The 26,573-nt window shown below is 34.1% G+C and overlaps 1 protein-coding gene and 1 pseudogene across 1 annotated transcript; one reads left to right on the plus strand and one right to left on the minus strand.

The window, feature by feature from the left end:
- The first annotated feature begins 1,256 nt into the window (after positions 1-1,256).
- Positions 1,257-5,796, plus strand: LOC111373052 (annotated as a pseudogene).
- Positions 5,797-7,232: 1,436 nt separating this feature from the next.
- LOC111412223 lies at positions 7,233-21,601 on the minus strand. The gene is made up of 21 exons (XM_023043064.1): positions 21,536-21,601; positions 18,549-18,600; positions 18,352-18,428; positions 18,122-18,255; positions 17,933-18,029; positions 17,765-17,822; positions 15,734-15,842; positions 15,504-15,627; positions 15,237-15,423; positions 14,772-15,082; positions 13,687-13,775; positions 13,547-13,617; positions 12,893-13,003; positions 12,166-12,231; positions 9,611-9,748; positions 9,195-9,300; positions 9,038-9,109; positions 8,815-8,873; positions 8,435-8,594; positions 8,102-8,268; positions 7,233-7,927 (listed from the first exon to the last, which is right to left on the minus strand). The coding sequence occupies exons 1-21, from the start codon at positions 21,586-21,588 to the stop codon at positions 7,625-7,627; spliced, it is 2,544 nt and encodes an 847-aa protein (XP_022898832.1). The 5' UTR covers positions 21,589-21,601; the 3' UTR covers positions 7,233-7,624.
- Between the last annotated feature and the right edge of the window lie 4,972 nt (positions 21,602-26,573).

The following is a 26,573-nucleotide window of genomic DNA, read 5'->3' on the forward strand; positions in this document are numbered from 1 at the left end:
TTGTGTCAATCTCGATCATCGATCATATCTTTCACTCCACTATTAAGTCAATATAAATCGAAAACTCCTTTTCGACTTATGAGTACACCTTGGCCAAGGATTTCATCATTGACTTAATTGAATGAAACGCAGATCATAATCTCCTACTATCTAAGAGTGACGAATCCTTTATTGATCAATCACAACCTTCATACGATTCTTGACGTACCCGAACGATGTCGTATTAGCGGCCCTTTTCAGAGCAACATCCAACACCGCCAAAGTATGACTGTCCTCATATAAGGTACCATGACGACCTCAAGTCAAAGGACCAATTTCACTACCGAACGTTAGAGATTAACCACCGACACTCAGATAGTTATCCATGTGGAATCTCTCGACGGGTCTCCAATGTTTTGTTCTATAACAAACATCCACGTGTTCATTTAAGTGTCACCACACTTTAACTTGTGAGATCAGCCACTTACTTCACAAGTAAGAAATGCCACACGTGATGGTCTATCCGTAATAACGATATCCGTATCTCGTTATTACTTACGACCACGGATGATTTAAGATTCAATCAGATGTAATTTGTATCTCACAATCACAACTCCTTGTGATTAATAAATTACAAATATTTGAATCTACGGACTCTATTATTTATTTAATTGTCTATTAATTAAATAATAGATCTGCCATTTAATTGCATTAATTATATATAAAAGTATTTATGTCCAAAGTCGATTGGACCTAGGGCATATTACTTACACAGATCACGACTGGTTTTGAAAATTTTTAAGCTCTAGGTGATAAGTTATCATGAGGCTCATACACATAATTTTTTTACAAGCATATTGGCATCAAACATGGCCGAATCAAATGGTTTCTCATGATCAGAAATATTATACCTTTGATACACATCATTTGATTGGATCGAGAATCAATTTTCGTTTTCAAGAAGTATAATATAAAGGTTTTATGAAAATCAGTGATATGGCCCGTACCGTATGGAGATGGTGTCTACTATTTATTATTAAAAATATCTTATATTTAAAAAAAAAAATTCAAAAGCAACAATAAATTGAAAAACATTATTGGTAGAAAGGCCCCTGTTTTATTTGCACTACCATAAATTATCTATCTAAGAAAATTGAGGAAATTCCATAACAGTTATTTTTGGGCTTCGGAAAACTTTTTGAGGCCCCATTTCATCCTAAGGCCCAAGGCCACCAAGGCAGTGACCTTGGTCCAAAGTCGGCCCTGCTAGAGATCTGATAGAAGTGGTTGTCATGATTTTTGTAGGTATTAGATTGGATCTAGTGGTGACGATTTTGTTGGTGTTGGTGGTGATGGTGATGGTGGTGGTAGTGTTGTTTTGGTGGTAATGGCGGGGTGAGGGTGATTGCAAGTGGATGTGGTTACAGCAGCTGTGGTGCCCCTCCAATAGGGGGTCGCCGCATAGGCCCCCTATTTTTTGGCCTGGCCAAACAGGTTTATGCTTCCGATAATATTCGAAAAACTCACACTCAATCAGCAAACTGTCAGAGTCAAGACACTGCCACCATTCCCTCTACGCTTCAAGTCTGATGGAACTTTCAAAATCCTATGGGTGTAATAATATTTTTCACCAAATATGATCATGAATTTCATATATTTAATTTTCCGATGTAAATAAAATTGTGGGTTTGTTGGTAACTTTGATTTTTGGTTGGGTATTGGGTTGAAGCTGGCTTTTTTCATAGGTGGCTGACATGCATTTTGGGAATGGCATGGTGACTCGATGCAGAGACGTGCGGGAGAGTGAGTTAGAGGTATGTTCTGATCTCTACACCACACGATTTCTTGAAAAGATTATTCAACTGGAGAAGCCTGATTTCGTTGCTTTTACTGGTATTGTAATGTAAATCTACTATGCTTGACTGGTAATAGAACACGTAGTCCTTTTAATGATTTGAATTTCGTAGCTAATTTTCGATCAGTGGAGTCTCTTGCTGCTGGAACGATAGCATTTCTTTTCGCATTAGGAGACGTGGTTAGTTCAATGAGAGTGCACGGAAAATGGTTGTAGTACTATGTGAGAAACTACTGTATCAAGAGAGAGAACTACAAAACTTTTATCTGCAATTTAGCACTTCGATTGAATGATGGAAACTATAATGCTATTCATTGTTATGTGATGATCACTCGGTGGCAGTAAGCCATCTAATTCATTGTCTAGAGCATTAAAATTTATCACAACTCCGTTGGACAATGAATCAGGGCCCACATCCACTAGACATGTGATGATCAATACAAATGATAAATAGCTTTATTCGAATGGAAATAGATGATCACGGTAGTGGTATATACCTTTTTGGACGTTGATACTTGTTCAAAAATCTGGTTAGTGCACAAACACAAAGTAGGAGATTGATTGGCTTAAAGTAGGTGTATGATGTGTTTCAACTCTTTCTGCACCGCGAAGATGTTTCCTTCTGTTCCCTGAGTTTTTTATGTGTAAGTGCTTACGGTTTAATTTTAGAATCTAATATACATCCTCTTTAGCAATATTGATCCCACATAAAGTCGGTGGAAAAAAAAAGTTAAATAAAATAAGTAAAATTTTATTTTGGTGTCATTAGAAGCAAATGGCTGATGAAGATGCCACTGGATGACCACAAACTTTTGTCCTTGTCATAATGGTTTAAACTCTTGCAGTGGTAATGCAAAAAATAGAGTTCTTCGGAAGGGATATCGTATTTATGATGGGAGAAAAGGGGAGGGATGGTAGGACAGGGCAGGGTAGGGCAAGACAGAGTGAGCAGTTAAACTTAGTTAGCACATCTTTAAATGTAATGTATTTAGCACCAATGGTGTTCAATACGTGGTAACACAAAATATGTTCAATTTAAGTGGGCCTTATATCCTTCCACTTGATTGAACTGTCATTTAATGCCACATCAATTGCCACCTAGATTAGTATAAACTCTATTGGTGAAATATAGCATTATTCTATTTATAGTAATTGAAGTGACGTGACATTTAATGTGGATAGATTAGCGCACATGCTTAAAAGCCACTACTCGTGGAGCATATTTATGACACTAACATTAGTGAGGCATTTTCGAGTTGTGATTGGTTGTAGATCTCCAACTATCTACTATTTGACAGAAATAGACATGTCACAAAAATGGAAATACATTTACTAGGATCCAAGTAATCCGCTTTTGAGTTAAATTCTCACATTTTCACTTCTTTTCCCAAAAAAAATAAAAATACAAAATGAAAGAGTTTATGTGCAATTAGAGCCAAAAGTATGTCATAAAACTTGCTGCTACCAAAAAATGAGCATATCTTCAAACGGGGTTTTAAAAAAAATAAAAACAAGTATATATCTTTACAATATGGCAGAATTTCGTTGGACTTAGAGATGAATGCATATTGTGATGCTATTTTAGTTGATAATAGAATATTATTTCAAATGCCACAGAGTGTTGCTAGATCTTTTCTCCAGAGGGATTGAACGTCTGTAAGCTCATCTCCTTTCATTTAGACATGACAAAATTTTGGGTTGCGTAACCTCAATAAGGCTGGACCTTTTTTTGGCTCAATGCAAATGATCAAAGCTCTAGTTTATATTATAGAAATTCTTCTGAATGAATTGTATTTTGCACTTTTATCTTCTGATTTGTCGCATTCTGCCCTTAATGTCACCAGAGTACTTGGTTTATTGTTAACTTGGTGCTTTGCATCTTCTCATTTGTATTTTCGTGCAGTATAATTTATCTCTCTCTCACATTGGCATGTAGGAGATAATATATTTGGAACAAATGCTACTGATGCTGCTAAATCTCTATTCAGAGCTTTTGGCCCAGTTATAAAATCTGGACTTCCCTGGGCAGGAGTTTTAGGGAACCATGATCAAGAATCAACTATGAATCGTGAAGAATTGATGTCTTTCATCTGGAAATTGTAATCTGAGAGTATGGGGAGCTCCAGGTTCCCATTTTGTGAATAGCTCTGTCCTCGATCTCTATTTTCTTGACAGTGGTGACAGAGCTGTTGTCAATGGATTTCGAACTTATGGATGGATTAAAGAATCTCAACTTAGTTGGCTTCGTGGCATTTCTAAAGAAATTCTTGTGTGATAAATACCAAGTGCAAGGATATTGCGCGCACACGCATACACACAAAGTGATTTTTGACAATAAGGAGTACTTGAAGAGAATGTAAAGTGTGGGATTATAACGATTACATGAAATGGAAAGTGATACAGTAAGTCTTTATCTATAAGACCGATGTGTTATGTATAGAAGGTGTTACAGAAGGAAAGCCTACCAAAATTAATAAGTCTAATGTTGGAAAAGACGATTTCAAAGAAGTCAGATGTCGTTGGAAAAGACTGATTTCATTAGACATTTCAATAGCAGTAGATCAAATTGATTGGTGAAAAAGGTCTCATGTAGCAACCTCATATTTAGGGATTAACTCTTGGTTATTATTTTATTTCCTTCTGTATGACTCTAGGGAACTACTTGATACATTTTCTGTGTTTCTTCTCTCGAAATGCTGCAAAACAAGTTTCGATAGGAATTCTATGCTCTATGTACAAAGCCTGAATTTTCGGGTATTTAGTAAGTGAAACCTTTGAGTCCATATTTAATTATGGAACCGACCGGTTTGGTTCGATTTAGTTCCATTTGATTTTTGGGTTCCGTACAATAATTAATTTTTTTAAATTTACAACAATACATTAATTCAACTAATGACATATTCAATTTTAAATTTTACAAAATAATATAGTCCAATTCTGTGACATTTGTTGCGTCTCTCTTTGTTAAGTTATTCGTAGATTTGATTGTTAAAATCATAGGGAGAGGAAGGTAGTGAGCTCACAATAATGAAGAGGCGCAACTGAGCTTCCAATTCAAGTTCTCCAGAAAGGAAGAAACGGCATTACGGTAGAATGAGAGATCTGGGTAAAACTTAAATCAATTTGATTAAGTTGGGCTTAGGTTTAGGCTAGAAATTAAAAAATAGGCAAAATTATATTTTGGGTTTGGGCTAAATTAATTAGTTAGCAAATTTATTTAGAAAAAATAAAATAAGTTGACTATTTAATATAAAAAAAATTAAGGAGATTCGATTCTTATTTGGATCTTCGGTTATTGATATGGAACCGAGAATTGAATCAAATCCGTCAGTTCTCAATTTAAATACTCGTTCAAGTATTTAATTTTAGAAGAATCACTCGATTGAGTTCGATTCAGATCGGAAGTTTTGTCCAGCTTTAACACAGAGTACTCTTTTTTTAATCTTTGACCATGCGTTTTAACTTGCATGAGGAAGCTTTATGCAGATTTGGAATTATTAACATTTTGCAGCTCACGAACTACGAGGAACAGAAGCAGGATATTAAAGAACCAGTTGAAACATCTAAGTATTCCGCTGTTTCCCCTGCTTCGACATTCTTCCACATTCTCATTCCAGAAGTTAGACAAAGACCATTTTAAGGATATTCTTGGCCAGTATCAAGAATATGTAGCATGTTAATTTGTAAACTCTGGAGTCCTGAAGACGCGTGTCTCTACGGGAGACGTAAAGACTGTGTTCATAGGTCATGATCACAAGAATGACTTATGTGGAAATCTAGATGGCATTTGGTTTTGTTATGGAGGAGGTTTAGGATATCATGCTTATGGTGTTGTTGGGTGGCCAAGGAGGGCAAGAGTCATTTTGGACGGAGTAGAGAAGATCAAGAAATGGAAGCGACTTAATGATGGGATGATGGGAAAATCCTTTGGGAGAGACGATAATAACAAACATACGTATTAGGTACTGAAAATGTAACACGGCCAACGAATTGAGTATAGCTTTTGTGTTGTATTCCCGGGATACGATACTTTGAAGTTCAAGTGTGAGAATCTGGTGCCACTGGTTTGATTAAATGAAAAATTGACCTCATTGAATGTCTGTAGCGATCTTGTTGAATTGAAAGAGAGTTTTGTGATTATCATGAAAATGAGTCAATTCACTTTTTCGAAAGATGTTACTTTATGTATTCAAAATCGTGGTGTGAAATCAAATAAAACCGAACAAGTTGTTTGGTTTGAAATTTTTTCAAAACTGTTTAAATTGGTGTGAAAATAGTTTAAAAATCGGCCAAAAAGGAACATGTTCACCCTAGGTAAAAGGTGAATTTTTTAAATGGCTTCACTATAAAAGGTCAATTTTCCCACAAAAAGTAACTTGCTAAAACATGTTACTTATGTAAAGATTAAAATGATGATTTTTAAAAAATAAATAAATTTTGGTAACAAGTTACTTGTGCTACAATATTTTTTTTCTCAGAATATAACATATGGTAACATGAAACGCTATCTGTATAAAATGTTGATTATTTTACAAGTAAAACAATGAGACATGTTATAATTCATAAAAAATGTTGATTTTTTTAATTTCATTTTTTATTTCAAACTAAAATGAATATTTTAAAAATTGATAAAAGGGGTTTGTAAACATTGGAAAAAAAGGACATTTCTTAAAAAATTATAAGAGGCATGTAAGTTTTTACTTTTTGAACAAAAGTATGTGTTTTTGAAATTATTCCATTCATGTTCTCCTTTTCTTTTCTTATTTCTATCGTTGATGCTAATTTTACAGAATAATTCCATATATACAAAACAATAATTGCTAGAAGTTCCACAGAACTCCCACATGGGGTGCCCACCCTATGTGAATATTTTATTACAAAAAATAAACTATCCACAACATTGTTGTGTGTTGTCTATAAAAGTTCTGTAAACAATTTTTTTGTACCTCTAGACTGGTTCAATTTTACAAGATATTTACAATTTATTAAATAGTGTAAAATTGTTGGAAGCATCAAGCAATTAAATATTTTTGTCTTGCAAATTCACTTCTTAGACAAATAAAATCTCTCCCGAGCAATTAGCATCCTCAATCCTCGTATCCGATTAAATAGCCACGTAAACGAACCATATGATCTTCGTATTAATGAAACAATTTTTCACATACTCACGAATCATGTGCATTTTCAATTAAAGAGTGATTAAGGTCAACGACTTGTTCTGACTTAAGAAAATGGTCTACAAATCATGTTTAAAAATTGGGAATCTTACTCAATGCGCAAATCCCATGATAGCACTTTTGGCTTCAAAGGAGTAACCACATTTATAAAAGAATGAAGAAAGACACGTTTGTTCTTAAGGTGTATCATTCTCAAGAACTAGGATTTAGACCAAGGAAGATGGACAAAAGCATGAAACTTCACTTGCATTAGCTCAATATGCGGAGCAAAATTTACAAATCTTACAAATGAGCGCAAGCGCAAAAGCAAATGCAACACCTAAAACTGCCAAAAGGTTTCGAAAAGTTAAGAATAACATAGCAACTCCTAAATGGAACAAAAAGGGAAGCGGGAGAGAGAAAATCTACACTTCAAAGAGCTAAAAGGGGATACCTTATATATACAAAGAATGAAAGTGGTTAAATGCCTTACTTCTATACCTAGGATTTCCTTTTGGACATATACAAATGGGTGGTTAGAAGAAATTTCCACCTCTGGTGTACAAATTATGTTGTGGGGAAAAAAAATTATAAAATAAGAAAGAAGCTCACTGGTAAAATTTGCCAATGATTCTCATGAAGAATTATCATCCATAGGCTGAGTCAGATTTGAAGAATCTAAGTCTTTTTCAAGTTCGAGCAAAGGTGCCAGTCTTCTCTCCACTTCATGGCTCTGTAATCTGATCTCTTCAAGAATCATTGTCAAAGCAACCTTGCAAGATTCCTCATCCCGGAAAGCCAGAGTCCACCTTCCATCAACCAAAGCTCTCGATTTAACTTTCTCATGTGATGAATGCTTAGCAGCATCAGCGAAGGAGAACAAGGATGGACGAATTCGGAGGTGCAACCATCTAGGATGCTTGTCATCTACTCTGGGCTGAAGGGTAAAATAAATGATTGACTAAATTAGACAGCTAGCATTATAGTTAAGTTTATTAATGTATTAGACAATAAAGGATATTATGCATGATTAATTTCACCAACAGTTTTCTACAGAAATGTCATAAGCAGAGCAAGTTGGATGAAATATTTCAAAGAAAGCAATACTCACATTACACCCAGCTAATGGGGCTGCAACCCGGATGATTCCATGATGTGGTTTTGTAACCAGCTCCTCAGCAAGGACAACCCACCCAGAGCTTCCCATGGAGATTGATAGAAAGTAAAAATGGCGTTCTTTTCCCCTCTCAAATGCAATTCGACAAGGCACTGCATCCACTACATAATGCAGCCAAATAGCAAGTTAAAAATGAAAATCTTTATTCATGTTTGCGCAGATAAGCATTTGATGCCAACTAATATTACACGGCACAAAAAGAGATGCAATAACTTAAAAGTCCGTCAAATTTTAACATATAAGTATGAACATGAAAATTCAGATTACCAAGATTTATTTCATTGCCTGGTTTTGGTCCAGATGGATTTACACCAGCATGCTTTGCTCGGGATTCTTCTGGAATGTCAACTTGAGAGAGAAGAGGCGGTTGATCTAACAAAATTCTGCCGAGCGAGAACATGTGGAGATGATGGAGGAGTACAAAAACCTACGGGAAAGTGAACAGTTATTAGGAGAGGAACTGATGGTACTGAAAATGGAAATGCACTTTTAACATCTATAAAATATACTTGTATATGATAGATGATGCTTTTTTTTTTTTAGAAGTTTCATAGTTAAATTAAGCATGTCTAGTCATGTCCACAAAATGTCCCATCCTTCGTATCATCTGGAAAGACATTAAAATGAAAGTACAGCTCGAGCACAACCTTCACTCTCTCGCACATTCTTTCACCAGCAATAAAGGATGATTCACTGGAAACCAGTTCTGCCAAGACAACAAAAGTAAGATGTGTGCTTAGAACAAAAAAACAACAGACAATATGGATATCAGAATTCCTACTAATGTACTCCAACCTATCTGAAGTCTTAAAAACCAGTACAGATTGTGTGTAGTGAGAGAGGGATAAATGGAGGCAATGAAAATCATACCTTCTGAAGCAGATTTGTATGGTGGCAAAAGCATACACATTGGATCTTTTCGAAGAGAAGATGCCTCAATTACTACAGTTATTAGTTTTTTATTAGAAATATGCAATCAAACCTCACAACAAGTCTTTCTTGAATCAAAACAGATATGGTAACATACCTCTTTTGCACTTTCTCCACTCATCACAAAGAACAGTAACTATCATATCTGGCCAAGTTTCCCTTGTCTCCTCTAAAAGACGACGAGTACAACTATGGAATGAATCCTAAGCATAAAAAGGACTACCAAGTTACTCCATAAAGATAAATCAGCTTGCCATTTAACTAGAATCTAAAAAGGCGTAAGAACTGAGAAAGAAATTCCGAGGGGAAAAAAATATTTAAGGATAGAGAAGATTAATGTGCATAAACACTTCAAAATGGCCAGAGGATACCAATACCACCATCATGTGCATGGAAAATCATACAAAGAGAAACCACAAAATATTCACGAAGTAGTATGGCAATTCACCAAGTCATATTGTCATAGAGAAGCTTAATTATGCTCCAACAACACTATCACTAATATTTACTTACTTTGAGTAATCTAGCATGATGGTTCTTAAACTCCGCCTTGCTATGAGGTAGCAACTGGCGCAAAAGCCAACCACCATCCCATAATATTTCTGCAGAGATGTTTGACCTGCAGAGAAGACTGACCAAAGCATCGAGCACCTAAAAGATTGACATACATCTTAAGAATGGTACTAGTAAAAAATATATATATATATAAATAAAACCAAGGAACAACAAATTTTTTTTCAAGTTCCCTAAACCAAAGGCTCGAAAAGCAGGGTAGTTTTCATCATAATATAAATATGAAGTTTATTGGGGGAAAAAAAATATTTTCCCTTTCTATACATTATCCTGCTACTAGGATTTTTACTCTCTTATTTTAAGATCATTTCACACATACCAATTCCATAGACCTAGTAGATCTAAGAATAGGCTGATACCAATTCCTTAAAATCAGTGTATTGAATTTGCTATCAGATAATCCCTCAACAGTCAAAGAGGCAAAGCACATCAATTTTTTCAATTTGTATTGCATGCTTCTATCATATTGTTGTCTGCAATTGGCTCCATTCCAGAATCAATAGATAGATCTACGTAACGAATTAAGGTAGGAATCGAGAGCATCAGTTGATTTTTAAGAAAATCAACAAAAATCTCATTATTATCCAATTTTGTCGATATGAACCCTAAATAATGTTAGAGCAACAAATCCAACCTAAAAATTGACATGTGGTCCAACCTTATAAACTTATCTTACAGAAAAAAGATAAAATTTTGAATATTGGAGAAACAAAGGCAAACATATCGTAGGGGACAAAATAATTAGCTTCTCGAAAGCAACTAATTTTTCGAACTTATTTCAATTTCCATGATAAACATACACTCATCCAAGCAGTGTTCTCCAAGTATCCATAGGAATATATTCTCTCAGCATTCTGGCACATGTTTCATGTAAATAATTGGTGTAATTTATCTTAATTATACACCTAGCAATTTCTTAAATAGAAAAATACTTATATAGTCAGTTTCAAATAGAGGAAAATCTTAAAAACAAGAAGAAATAAGTACAATTCTAATCAATGATAGGCAGATCTTGTTCATATAACCAAGCAGACTTGGATACCTTTGTCTTCAAATTTACTGATAAAGTGCTTGACACGTTTTTATATCTCATCAGAAATATTTAAACAAGTTCAAGGTCTTGTCCAATTGATAACATAAAAAACACATGAATTTATAAGTGAAATGAGCAGTAACTTCATATTTTCTAGTTTTTGTACTCCTCATTTTATGGTACTACATTATTCATCCATAAGTTCAATGCATCTTTAAACTATTTTCATCGGCTAGTCGATTCCTCGAGATTTTGGGTACTACCAGGTAGCCACATTTAAGGTTTGGTTCCATAACTAGTTATTATACTCGATTCAGGAAACATCTGTAGAATATACATGAAGTTAATATTTTAGTTCTTGATGACTAAGCTTTTTACTGTCTTTGGGTAAAGAGAAACCAATGGCTAATATTCATGATGGGATTTCTTCTATCTTTCTAGCTTCTATAGAATAACAACCAAATCAAACTCTCTCTCTCACACAGCTTTCTTTTGCCAGTGATTTTAGGCTTTAAAGTACAGATAACACAACTGTTTCTTGACATAATACTTTATTGTCTTCAAAAATCTGCAGCAATCTCTATTAATTGCTTAATTTATTTTCTTCAGGCTCCATTTCTACATAACTTAACAAAAGAGTTTAAGTTGGCTAAGAATAAAACTCTCCTGAACAGGGTTTGATCATGTAAAGAAGAATTGAATCAATTAAGAAAGGATTATTAGCCAGTTATCGGTACATAAAGGAGTAACACAACAGAAAAAAGGATATTTCCAGAAAATGAAACTTGAAGTATAAAACCACTTTTGTGACTATAAAGAACTTGTAAACACCACTTCCACATAAGTTAGAATATTATAAAAATGATTAGTCAATTTCGAAGTCTGCCATTGTCGAGCTTGTTGCCAAACCAAATTAACTTTACAAACTATGTATTTACTTGAGCATGAGTCATATATTATCTTTAAATAAGTGTACATACAATATTATCAAGCAAAAACATGAGTCTTCCCTCCCTCCCTCCCTCCGTGTGTCTGCGTAGAATGGGACTCCATTCACCCTCATGAAAATTCAAAGAATTATGGCTCAGCTTTTATCCAGTAATTTTCTGTTTAACTGACAGCAAGTCAGTTTCTGTTCATTTCGATTAGATTTTAATAAAACAAGATGAAGCCATTCCCACTATAGTGGATGGCAGAGAAAAGCCTAACAGGAACTTTGAATTATTTGTGGAACAAAGCAGGTCTGTTTTTTCTCTTTCATTTTTAGCTTCCTTTTTACAAAAATAAAGCATCTGTAAATGAGGTGGCAGGGCTATATTTGGCTCAATAAAATGGGCAGTGTCCTTGTTAAAATTTCCTTTGCAAGTCAGAAAAACCAACTGGAAAAAAAGAGAAGGGAAGGGAAGGGAAGAAAACATGAAAAATAAATTGTATCATAACTATCTTCGAGGCATATACATACTTGAAATCTATGCACACGGGGGCTTGCTCCAATCATTGGGCTTGTACAAGAAACTCCATACTGGTCCTGTTGATCAAGATCGACTAATAAAGATCCTACTTTCCATTGTGACTTGCTCAAACATCGAGCATACAGAAAGTTAATTTGAGTAGCATTTAATGCAAAAAAACACAAATAATATACAATTAATAAATCTCCTCAATTGCAATTCAAGACATTTGATGTCAACATATAAACAAACAAACTCACTTAGCTTTGATTGTGTCACTAAACACAGAAAACATTATCCAATTACCAAGCAAACATGCATGCCAGAGAGTTATCCCATTTTGGGGTTTAGTGAATGAATTCTATCATTCTTGGCTCAGAAACCTATGATCTTAGCAATCCAGGACTAAAACAACATTCCTAAAGAAGCAGGAAAATTCTTTCTCAACAATCCCTTGACACTGTGACAAGGATGAAGACCTTGTGTATATCTACCCTTGAGAACATGCAAACATCAACACCATCCAAAATATTTACAACTAGTGCAATGCAAGTCTTCATAAATAACTCTTTCCAAGTAAATTAATTAAGCATAAGGAAATTATAAAATTTAGAAGTGATTTAAGAATTGTATCTTAGTTGTCAACTAAATATGATGTTTCAACATGCAATCAGCACAATTAAGTTCAAAAAAGGAAGGAAATGAGGAGTAAAGGAGCAAATGCAACCGCATTCATACCTTCAACTTCTGTAGGTAGATGTCAAGTTCACAGCTGATGCCATCTTCTACCACGGTACTTTGGGAAGAAAAAAGTTGCTCTTCACCTGCTTCTTCCCCAACCAAGGCTTGCTGTAATCGCACAACAAAGAGAAGCATTTTACTTCTACCAGCATACACATAATTAAGCAATCACACTGTTCTCTCACACATAAGGAATTTTATAATATAGGGTTAAGAATAACTCAAACAGAGGAAGATAGCTGTACAATAATGTACGGTGACGACTAGAATGGACATGAAGCACTGTACTGTGTAATGGATTTAAAAATCATCTAATGACATAGCCAGAGTGGCAGAGCACACTAGCACAGAATCATTTAATTGGCTTGGAATGAAATTCTGATTATAAAGAAACATCTATCTTGCATTCACAGCTACCACAGCAGAAAATATGAGATTTGATATACTTCAACTGTCTTCCATTCATACCATTGCGCTATATAATAATGGAAAAGCAGCAGAAGACAATTCTTAATTTTACCCCAACTAAGGAAGCATTACTCTTGTTGAACCCAAACAGAAAGCACAAATAGAATAATTCTGTAGCGCTAACAGCATTGCCAGAAAAAAATTACCACTGGTGTGCTATGGAAAAACATCACAATCACATACCAGCAGGAGCTTTTTATGTTGTTTGCGTTGCGGAAGTATGCCAAGAGCATCTACCATTGATTCATCCAGTTCTGCAGGTGCACAGATTGATAAGTACATTTTATGTAAGATAAGCAGATAAAACAAGGTCAGTGTTCAACCTTTAGTCTGCAACAATGTAGCCAGTAGGCTTAAAGAACCTGATACTTGAACATCATCCCCGCAGGTAATGAAAGAAAGCAAGGCCTCCCTACAGAATTCAGCATCAAAGAATACAATTGATTCATAAATACAATTGATTCATAAACAGCTATTAATTGTTTCCATAATAGTACAAAGAAATTCATTCCCTTATTAAGCTGTAAGAAAAGATGAAACAATGCATTACAAAAAGGATTTTATTTTCAAAAAATATACGTGATTAACATCATTTTGTAGTTCCATATGTGGTATGTATGTATGTATGTTTGTCGTCTCATCTCAGACTGTAAAGTTTAGTGGCACCTTGAAAGCTTTTAACGTATCAAATCCAAAAGGTTCCATGTTTTCCCTTATCTATCCAAAAATAAGCCATAAAAACACCCTGCTTCCGTTCCCCAAAAAACAAAAGGAAAATCATGACATCAACAATCAAGTAAACCATATTTTTACACCAAAAATGTCAATGTAACTAGTGTCTAGGACATCCAATGTAACATCATCACCACGTGTCATCCAATGATCGCAAACTAAAAAATTTCTAGTATTCAGGTGAATAGGAACCCTCTCAAACATAGGTCAAGGACCCTCTTTAAAGATGAGAACCTTTTCAAGACATTTTCTGTCTTTGGATTCCTTGTGCAATTGTACTATTTCTCAAACTGATGTTGATGATAATTAATGGCTTCTGACCTTGACTTTAACAGACCTCTGAAACTTGGCACTAACAAAAGTATCCATTATTATATTATGGTTCAATTATATATATATATTTTTAATAATCATGTACGAGAGACACAAGCACACGTGAAAATGCATAAAAAGTAAAAAATAAAAAAATAAAAAGAGAGACAACATTCTCTCTGTCTCTCATTTGGACCTTATTCTACCCAGAGAGTGGTTATAGGAGGTTACCACAGTGAAGTTGAGTGAGCTTTAATGACAAGCACAATCTTTATGGAAGCTACAGGACAATAAATTTCCAAAATATGAAAAGGAAATACAAGTCATAGCTATGACATTAGCTGTGATAAATTGAGTTGATTACCTTGGTGTAAAATGTTGTGGTAAGTTATTGTCTGCTGTTGGACTTTGCGAAGAACTGGGATATGGAATGGTAACTTGGAGACTTTCACTATAAAAATCTGGGCTGATATTATTATTCTCTGCAATTTGGCTAGCATCTCGAGAACCATGGTCAGACTTGTGACCGTTGAGTTTAAGTTCAGATCTCAAAGCAAAAGTCTCTATATGACAGAGAAGAGCAGAAGCAACAGTACTTGCCAGATCTTTGATTTTGACAATGCGCAAAATGCAACAAAGTAAATATAAAGAAGTGGAAGCACCGAGTCCTATTTCCTGAATTTATAACAGTCGGACAGTTAAAAAATGGTTTTGGGGTAAACTTAAGAGCAGTGCATTATCAAATCATCAAAAAGCTCTGCAAAAGTTCAAAATCTGAGAAAAGATAATAACTTCAGCAGAAATAAGTTAGATGAGTAAGTATTTATACATTAACAACAGTCGCCCTCAAAGAAGGAAGAATCAATGGAAATATCAGAAGTGTCAACATGCCATCCATTATTAACCTCCCAACTTCAGGAATCCCGGCAGAAATAACATCACTAAAATAGTAAAGATTATCTTCAATCTCATCGATAGCAGAAAGCAGCGAAGATGTTGATTCCGCAACAAGATTCCTGTGTTAAAAACAAGTACTTATGTCATGTACAATTAACAAAGATCATCACTGCAAGGGAAACAAAATTTCAAATCTTACTTTGAAGCATTCGAAACCAATACACTGAAACTGATGCACTGATCCCGGAAAAATTTGACCAAGTTTAAGAAATAATCTGCATTCTGATTACTGGCTACAAATTTATTAACAGCTTCATCCCCAACTGCAAACCAGTGTAAGGTTTCAGTGTGATAGTTCATGTAGACAATACACTTGATTCGTCACTATGACAATAAAGAAGTAAAAAAAGCCATGAAAGCAGAACTAACCATGATAAACATTCAGCGTTAAAGCACGTACAGCTGTTCGAATCATGCCTTCTTCATGGAAGGCAAACCTTATTGCCTCAACATAAAGTGGGAAAGAAACTACTTCATCCTAAATGAAAAGTAACAAAAGAAATGAGAAAAGAGATGGGAAGGAAAGAATATAAAGAATGTAAGACTGCCATAAAAAAAATAATAATAATAATAATAATAATAATAATAATAATAATAATAATAATAATAATAATAATAATAATAATAATAATAATAATAATAATAATAATAATAATAATAATAATAATAATAATAATAATAATAATAATAATAATAATAATAATAATAATAATAATAATAATAATAATAATAATAATAATAATAATAATAATAATAATAATAATAATAATAATAATAATAATAATAATAAAAAAGGGGTAAATTGACTATAATCCAGATACATGAATTATTTTTACCCTTTATTGACCAAGAAAGTTAGCCCCCATGCCCAGAGTAAAAAATGAAGGTAAAGCAACTACAATGAATGCATATGATAGATGCAGCTATAAAGCCAGGTTGGAACAGGTTAGCTGGGCATCAAGAGTGCTTTCTTCAAAATCATTCTTTTCCTATGTCCAGCATCTTGTAATTTTGAAACTTACTCTTTCAGTAGTCTACACCCTTAAATACATATTATGCCTCCTAGAAATGTTCTTGGAAGTACTGTACACATCTCAAGTCGTATTCAGTCCAAAAACCTTCCATGCTTCAAAATCAACCACAGCATTTCTTCTTATTTCCCAGTTGGGTATTCTCAGCCAATTACCCTGATATTTGGCCAATATCTTTTCTCCGTTTTATTCTAATAATCCAAAAATAAAAAGAGACAAAATTCCCCATGACAGTCTAGAATGCCAAGCTGTGTACTGGTTTCATTTACACACTTTGTAAGCATTCCCACACTACTCACATTTTTTTTTTGGCACCTGTAAGAAGGTGTGCTTAGGAGTTTTAGTTTTATCAGAAGGCTATAAGAAACTATTTCTAATGAAACAAGTGGCCCGATAAAAATCTACATATGCCAAAAGTATTTAGTGCATGTGATACCAGCCTCCGAATGGAGGAGATGCACATACTAAATTACTGGTTAAAACAAGGAGATCATGGAGTAATTCACCATAAATATCTCTTTAACTGCATTTATGACTCGAGGAAATAAAGGAGGCACAGTAATTAATACTGATAACTATTGGCATCCATAAATTATTTGGTTGAGGTTCTCAAATTGACTCAATGATAAGAAAGGAAATAGTCTTTGTAAAATAATATCTTATAACTTCTCCATAATTAAAATGTAGTAAAAAAAGTGTTGATGAGTTCGGAAGGAATCACTTAACATAGTAAGTCAAAATTGCTTAATTATTTGCTGATCAGTAATTGATGAAATTTAGAAAGTTTTCCTAGACTTCAACACAGGCGTTTGGGATCTGTTTTGCTGGTAATAAAGACAGATTTTAGGAGATTGTTTCCCCCTTCTCTATGTATTTTCATCTCTATATATGGTGGTAAAAACCTTTGACAGAATCTAGAAAACAAATATAAATTTCAAGTGTTTAGTTCGATCATGGAGATAATTCTGTATTCTGAATTCTAAGTTTCAGATATTTTCTTATAGGTATTTGAGCATTTCTAGTTATTAAGTTACCTGCTTCTTTAATATAATTGGAAAATTCATTATATCTTATTTCATCAATTAACTTTATGATTTTTTTAGAACTCATAAAATTGATTTTGGTTTAATGCACATAGTCCCAGTGCAGGGATTTGAGGGTTGCAGTACTTATGGCCATGGTTTTCACTTTTTGTTATCAGATTTTAAATTGTTGGTTTGGATAAAGGTCTAGGTCAAAAGGTTGAATGTCTATGAGTACTAAACAGCCTGAGAAAGTGATCAATACCATTAAAAAAGAAAGAACAGATGACATCGATAATAACAGATCAAAGCATTCCAGAGAAAAAAATATGGATCGACAAACTTACATTACAAGTCTTGACAAGGAGAGAAATTGTGTCCTTGTTCAACTTTCCACTTATAGCTCTGTCTCGGTCCAAAAACACGAACAATCCATATCAAGAAGGGAGGACATCAGAAATTCTTGTAAAAGTGACACATGACAAGAACAACTCAATTCTAAAACAAGATACAACCTTAGAAAGGATATGTAGTAAGACAACAGTTCTTCATTCCGGAAGTCAAATGAGTAAGTTATTAGGCAGTTAACATGTTCATTGCAAAACATATAATCTGCAAAATTTCCAAACAGAACAGTATGAGATAATTAAAAATGATGGGAGAGAGATAAAATGCCGTTCATCAACATTCTAATGACAACTTACATATAGAATGTTCACTTTTTAAATTTTGGATCATAATGCTCATTGTCTGTAATAACTGAAGAGAAACAAACAAAGTTCTACTAATTCTTAATATTCGCACAAACTCCCCCAAGACCTGCTTCTCCATAAAAAACCTGAAAAGGAACAAGGAGAAATATAAACGAGTTAGAAAAAAAATTGCATTTTTAAGTCTATATAAGTATCAAAGATAGATAGCGTCTATGCCCTACTCGAAAAAGGCTGCATCATGTTGGTCCCCATAAGTGATCAGTTCTGCAATTGATCTCAATGCTTCAACCACAAAATCCTATAGAACATAAAATCAGATCTGATTAAAACAATATGAAGTGCACCGCCAATTCATGCCAGAAAATAAATTTAACCACGCAGAAGCAGTGCAAGTGCTATCTATAGGAGAAGAAGTTACCTTGTTAACCTCATTTACAATTTGAACTTTCATCAGTTGATCAGTTAGGTATCTGTATGCAAGACAAATATTGATCATGTGAATCATTAAACATTAAGAAAAATTCTCAAATCAAGATTGTTGAGTCCAATTGAGAATTAAAGACCCCAAAACCACCCTTAACATATAAATAAACAATAGGAAAGAAAGAAAAGAGTAGAAAGAAGGTAAAGATGAAGAAAGGCTGCCGCAACCGCAACCACAACCACAACCGCCTCCACTACCACCAAAAATTCACCTTCAATAACCAACAGGTGACCCCAAATCACAGTAACAAAATTCTGTTGATCTCCCATACCATTGCCACCAGTTTCCAACACAGAAAGCATTATGCCAAGTATAACTAGGACATTCAATTTAGAGGAAGAATGTAATGTTTGCGTGCTCTAAAGGATGAAAAAAGAGAGAGCACATCAAGAAGAAGAATGACAGCATATAAGGACAGAGTGAAAATCCACCATAGAACATTACTGGTAGTTCTAAAAATACATCTCCCAAGCAAAACTGATGAGACAACATAAAACTACTATTCATTTTCAAAATACAAGATTCTCAAAGGAACAATAGAATACAAAAATCAACAACTGATGAACTCTGCTTGTTCATGTTATGCTAATTACAATAATTATAACGTGTTTCTCTTGAAAGTAATGTAATTCAAACTCAGCAAAAGTGTCCTGTCAATCAATCATTATTCAATATGTGAAATCATCAAGACATCATGAATGCTTGAAAAAAGTAAAATGGAAAATTTATTTAAGTCTCATCTGAGAAATTGTGGAGGATAATAAGGTCACCCCAGGACTAAAAGAAACTAGAGTATCTAATTTTTTTCTGGGAATGTCAATACCTCATTTTCTTGTTTAAAGGAGGATTATAATAGGAACAAGACATGTAAACAAGCATAGCCCAAGGACATCCTCCCAAAGAAATAAAAACCACACCAAAGAATTACATTCTAATCCCTCTACAAGTGTTACTTATGCACACATAAAAATAACCATACTCTCACATTTACATTACCTTAAGAGCATAAACAAAACCAACTTCACCCCCAAACCACCCTACTTAACATGATAAAATGAATTTGAAGAGTTCTTCATTCCTGTCCTCCAACTCACATACAATTTTCCCCAAACATATTACAAATTAAGCACGCTATTAGATATTTTTGATGTGCTCATTCATTGAAACCTCATTTCATCCAGCATAGCGCCTAGGGAAACCCAAATGTTTTAACATATACAATAAAAAATTGAGAAGCTTACTAACTTTAGGACAGTTTAAAGCTCCATTTCTCCACGAACAATTATCCAGAAACAGAACTCCCAACGAAAAAAATTTAAAATCTCATTATATCTACAATTAAAATTTGAAGAACTCCATTGGTTTTCATGTTACCCTTGCACGGCTTTGAAGCCAATGCCAGTCATTCTCTTTAATGTTATAATTTTTCTCCTTTTTGATGCTAGAGCCGCACAGCGTCGAAGGTACAAGACTGTGGAGGCCCCGTAAAACATGAACAATCCTCACTTCCCCATCCCCTATTCCCTCATGTCCCTAGTTTTCCATGACTTCTTGTGTTATCATCAGCAGAGGGCTAGGATGATATTTACGATCCCAAAAAAAGAATATTCTGAGACAATATTGAAATTCAATAACATATTATTCTATTCTACACTTGTCAGTTGGTACTATATGACTTCCAAAAAGCAAAAGAGCTTATATCATTCTCAATCCAACTCAATTACTTTTAACTCTTAGCAGCTCATTCAATTTTTCTGTAAACCTTCTACCATTTGAATCTCTCATTCTTAAGCTCTCCAAAAGAGGTCCCAGTAGCAGAAATACTAGCTTTCTTGAAATAATAGTCAGATCATCTTATCTCATTCTCATTTTATTCTTTGGTAAATTCTCAATATAAATTAAAAAAATAAATAAAAGAAAAAATTTGACCTGGAAGTCAACCAAATAGAATGAAATTTAGGACACTAAGGCACTCAACTAAACTACTAATGCAATGAATGACAATGACTTATCCTGAAAGGGAATAAATGGGGAAAAAAATGAAATTGAATGTTGTGTCGTCTTAGAGTTCTATTTTCTACAGATTTTGACTATTTTTGGGTGGCAACGTCTATGAGAGGTTAAAAAATCGATGCTTGTTAGCTTTTGTTACTGTTTTTTGGGCACTGATTTTGGGGTGCTTTTCAAAACTAGTGTCGTATAATTTGGGTCATTGGTGGTTTTTGGCCATTTTTCAATTTTCCCTTTCTAAATAGTTATTTGAAAAGGAAAAAAATCAATCATACCCTAAAAAAAAATTGCTTACAGTTAAAAAGGACAAGAACTAAAAAATTTACTTATAAGCAAGAAAAAATAAATAAATAAATAAATAATAACAACAACAACTAAAACATTTACTTACGGTAAAAATTCACTTTTATGTAAAATAATTGCTTAATAAGTAAAAAAAATATTACTAATTAGACAAAAATTCATTTTCGTTTATAAGATCTCATTCAAAGCAACAATGATTAGTCCAAATGTTAGTCCATACACAATCGAAAATGATTGTATAAGCTATGTAAATCCATTTGAATTGCAGGGAAGAACATACACATTTACTTCATATTGTTTACACATGCCTACTTTTTTTATTTATGAACAAATATAAGTAATTTTATTGTTTTGAAAAACTTTCAGAACCACTCAATAACCAACTCCAAGCTCTACTAAACCCACCCAAAACCGTATCCCAAATCTCCCGAGCAGGCTCGAAGTACATTTCTTTCATACGTGTAGCTGTTAATTTCACTGAAATTACATGCACAAAACTAAAATTCACTTCCAGCCAATAAATTATGCATAGCACGCATAAATTACACAATAACTATCATGGATTATAAAAATAAAATAAAATAAAAAAACGGAATGAGAGGGAGTACCTGAGTTCATCTAATGAGAATCGATCCCGGGATCTCCAAAAGGAAAACCACATCCTTTAAGAGCTCNCCCAAATTATAGGCTTTTTTTTTTTTTTTGTTGAGAGCAAAATTATTTTTTTAATATGCCCCTATTTAATATGCACTGTCATCGACAAATGTGAGTTACTCGCATATAAAGCATTATTTAATGTATGGGTATATTATAAAAAATGTAAATAATAACATTATTTTCAACTATATTAATTATGTTTTCTTAATATATGTGAAAATTGAAACAAGTCTATCTTTATGGGACGAAGGGATTATTTCAACTGTAGATACTGGGTTTTTTTCTAGATAAATTTATTATGATTCCGTTTGATTGTACGAATGAAATTTGGGTGAAAAGAAAACGAATTTTAGATAATTGAATTGTCTAGAACTTGTTTTACTAATAGTTGTCAATTAAATGTATTTGATTGGTATAATTTTTCACCTAGAAAATGCTGAAATTTTGGATCTTTTAGTGTTCGTTCAACTTTGTTTTCTATGAAAATTGTCAATTAAAGAGATAGAATTTATTTCTATTGCCAAAAACAAAAATAAAAAAAAAGGCTGAAAAACACATTTTCCCACCAAACCAATGGGAATTGTAATTTCTCAAAATGGTGGAAAACTTGGTCTGTGTGGGTGAATGTAGAAAATCAATTGCTAAGAAAAATTGGCCAATCAAACATGCAAAAAAGCAGAAAATGGAAAATTTCCATGAAAAATATATAGGGAATTTACAAAATGTCACGTAAAATGAAAGTTCTAAAAAATTTGTTATTTTCACTTTATGCGAACAAAATGTCACTTTTTGGCGTAAAAAATTCAAATTACACTTAATAACACATTTTTAGTAGCATTTAATGCTTGATTTGAAGGAAAAGCATTGATTTAATATGATGATTTAATTTCTATATACAAAACATAAATAAATGTATATTTTATTAATTAATATGATTTTTTGTTAATAAAAAAGGGTAAAAGTATTTTAAGAATGAAACATAAACTACAAACCCTAACTTTTCTCCATCGTCTTCATTTTCATTAATCAAGAAGACATTTCTGTTGTATTCTTCATCCATTTTGAAATGTTAGCAATTACAAACTATTTATATTTTACTCTTATAGTTTTTTGTTTTGTAAATGTTAAATACAAAGTGGCATATTTATTTGAAATTTTTGTAACTATTATGCATTGATTTGTTTGGTTTTAGAGTCCTTCACAAAATATCATTATCACCATTAAGGTTTTGAGTAATTTCTTCCATTCAAACCAAACATCGTTTTCATTAAATGTCTCTTTAATGACAAGGCCAATTTGAACTTTTCATTTTGTCATTTGATAGCTCAATAGTAATGACAACACTTAATGTTCTATGCTAAAGAAACCTGAGTTCCACCCACTGTCATTTGCTTCCCGACATTTTCTTCAATTCAACTGTCGAATTTGATATTTACAAACCGTCGGGTTAGACGTTTAAAATGTCAAACTGGGATATACAGTTTTATTGTCAATTTGGACACTTCAAAACGATGGAAACTCTTGATTTGACATTTTGCTATTGTAAGAATTTACGTATTATACAGTGTCACTTTCATGCTATTAAATGCCAACATATTAATTTTGAATTCTTACCATTGCAATCCCAACATTTCAGGTATGTATAATCATTTGAGATTCTTCGTGCCGCATGAGAGAAAGTTTGTTCATGCGGATGATGAATGGAAGTGGAGAGGTGACAAAACCACTTCCATTATGGTACTTACAAGTATTACTATAGTCGAACTTTTGTTAAGGTTAAAGGACAAATTTGATATTCTTGATCCTCGCACTCAAATTAAATTGAAGTTGAATATCCCTAACTTGAATATACCTCCGACCGAAATACGCGACTATGAAGACTTAAATTGGTACATATCAGTGCATAAAGAAATTGATATCTGCGTTACTGTTTTGGAATCCTATCAGTGTTGACATGAGAAGGGATACAAATTTTCAAGATCCTTTGTTTGCTACAGTGGATGATCAGCAAAACGTAGAACATGATTTGTTCAATCGAATGTATAGTGTCTCAAACAATAATGCACCTGAAACACATAAGTATGATAACGGGATTGCACCATTAGATGAGAACTTGGATAACTCATCACATAGTTCAGAGGCTGCTAATGTTGTTGACGTCGACGAGCAGTTTTCGTTACATTCCAACAATTTGGATGGATATGAACTGATGACAACTGTAAATACATCTGATCTTGCCAAAAGGAAAATATTCTTCAACAAAAAAGAGTTGTACTCGACAATTTGTGCACTTGCTTTGAAATACAAGTTCCAGTTTCGAGTGAGCAGGTCAAGCATGAATATGTTAACCGTTGTATACGTCGACGGTAACTGCAAGTGGATATTACGTCTTCGATTGTGAGGAGTCTGCAATCTTTAGGATCCATAAATTTATCAACGTGCACAATGTTCCATAGATTTTTGCAATAATGTGCATCGACATGCTACTAGTTCTGTAATTGCCAAGCACATTTTGGAAAAATTGAATAATTCGAACCGATCGTATGATCCGAGCGCTATCGCACGTGACATGAAACATGAGTTCGGTGTCCAAATCAGTTACAGCAAGGCATGTAGGGGGAAGGTAGCTGCTTTACACATGTTGCATGGGACATCAAAGGACAGTTTTCAGAAACTATCTTCATACTATCACGTCTTAGGTGAGAGTAACGTGGAGACGGTAACCCACATCGAACTTAATTTGCACAATAGGTTTCATTATTTCTTCTTAGCTTTCGGTGCAAATATTTGTTTGTGTTGACAGTAGTCACTTGAAAGGTCCATACAATGGTACACTTCTACTAGCAACTGCCCAAGATGTCAATAAACAAATTTATCCCCTAGTTTGGGGGATCGTGGATTCTGAAACAAACAGATCATGAATGTAGTTTATGTTTAACTTGAAAGATCTTTTAGGCGACTCAAATGAACTCGTATTTGTTTCGAATAGAAAAAGCAGTATCGAAAGAGCTATTATCACTTATTTCCTTTGTCTCACCATAGTTGTTGTATGTGGCATGTATAAAAGAACCTAATCCACGGGCACAATAATGCAAGTTCAATATTCCTGTTCAAACGAGCTGCTACAACTTATCGAGTCGAAAAGTTCGAACGACTAATGAGACAGATTCATAAGGTGAGGAAAAAATGTTATGCGTACTTGGAGCAAGTCGATTTTCCATTCTGGTCCCGAGCACTATTCATGGGCCAACAGTACAACATAACGATAAACAACGCGGAATCATTGAACTCAATGCCTCAACATGCCCGTTCGTTGCCAATCACGTACTTGGTCGAGCACATTTGTAAAATAACGCAGAAGTGATTTTACGAACGTCGCATCAATGCAACCACATGCAGTACTATATTGTTATCGAGGATGGAGAACGAGTTACGGACAACATTTGAAGTTGGTACTAGGCTTCGAGCTCATGAGTTGACAGACAACCTAACCCAGGTTGGAATATCCAATGACACGGACATAGTGGACTTCTCTGACAACACTTATACCTGTCATGAGTTCCAACTAAATCATATGCCATGTGCTCATACAACTCATGCTGCTTGCTTGAGAGGTAAGTCATTGTACGATCTATGCTCTCCGTACTATACATCGAAATACTGGAGGGGTGCCTATATGGAAGCAATATCTCTTGTTACGTGGGAAATGGACTGGGTTGTTCCAAATGAAATCATGGGTACTCGTATTTTGTCACCTACTATATGTCATCTTCTAGGTAGACCACCCACGAGACATAAACAAGCCAGATACGAGTCCACTACCCGACTTAGGAAATGCACTTGATGTGGAGGAGTTGGTCATAATCAGACCACATATTCGAACCCCATTGTATCACAAGCCACATGAACAAGTGTGATGTGTAAAAGTGATTTTCAAATGTAATCTCGAAAATGTTCCCCACTATGGATTGTACATTCTGAACTTATATTATTAATTTGTTGTTATTATCGTATGCCAACAAAAAACCGGCCATTATGTTTCGTAAGCAAAGTACCGATCATTACAGTTCCATTACCACAAACGGGATGAATACGTTATTCTTATTATAAGATTAGCCGATCATTATGGTTTCATTAGTTTCGACTGACAGTTTGCGAAAATGGAAAATTGATTTTCATCAGACGACAATTCACAAGCAAAACACCAATATTACGTCCCGATAGTTCATATGTCGTTCCCGACAGATGGTCTCTGTAATTCTCAACATTTAGGAACAATAATGGCTTCCAAAAATACACTATTGCGATTCCTCGTGACCAAAATCATCCCTACCACAAAATGCTATACATAATTTCCTACAAAGGGAATTATTACATACTTGCAATGCTATCGAAAATTTAAGCTTCTTCCTCGTTTTTTCCATTAGAATTGTCTGAGCTTATAACAATTATTTCTGTAAGCCAGCCACTCATCCGAGTCGAACAGTAATTCGATCGGATCCCTGACCTCGAAGACTTGATTGAGCACGCTGTTCGGTAGCTTAGATTCTGCACTTGACACTTTGTCGAACTTGGTACCATGGTGCTCAACGCTTACCTTCTTATTGTCCGAGAATAAAATGATGGAAAATTCAGCGAATGAACTCACTATCGGTACATGCATATTGGGGTTGAATGATTCATTACTGGAGGTGGATGAACCCATTACCTTGTATCAACTAACTGTTTCAATATAAGAATCTTACAACAGCTTCTCTAGTCTTTCAAGGGGTGGTTTATGAACATGAATTCCTGCACTGGTATTTATAATTGGAAATAACGGAGATGAACTGAAACTGGCAATGACTCATTCATATTGAACGGTTCGTTGCTTCCTATGGACGAACTCATTATGTCGATGCAGTGCAATTGATGAAACGAAAAGTGTATGTGAGAAGTTGAAAGTGTCACAATGCTTTTTAGGTAAATTGTTTGTAACTAACAATGAAC

The sequence above is a fragment of the Olea europaea genome, chromosome 2, assembly GCF_002742605.1.
Source record: "Olea europaea var. sylvestris chromosome 2, O_europaea_v1, whole genome shotgun sequence".
In the NCBI taxonomy this organism is placed as follows: domain Eukaryota; kingdom Viridiplantae; phylum Streptophyta; class Magnoliopsida; order Lamiales; family Oleaceae; genus Olea; species Olea europaea.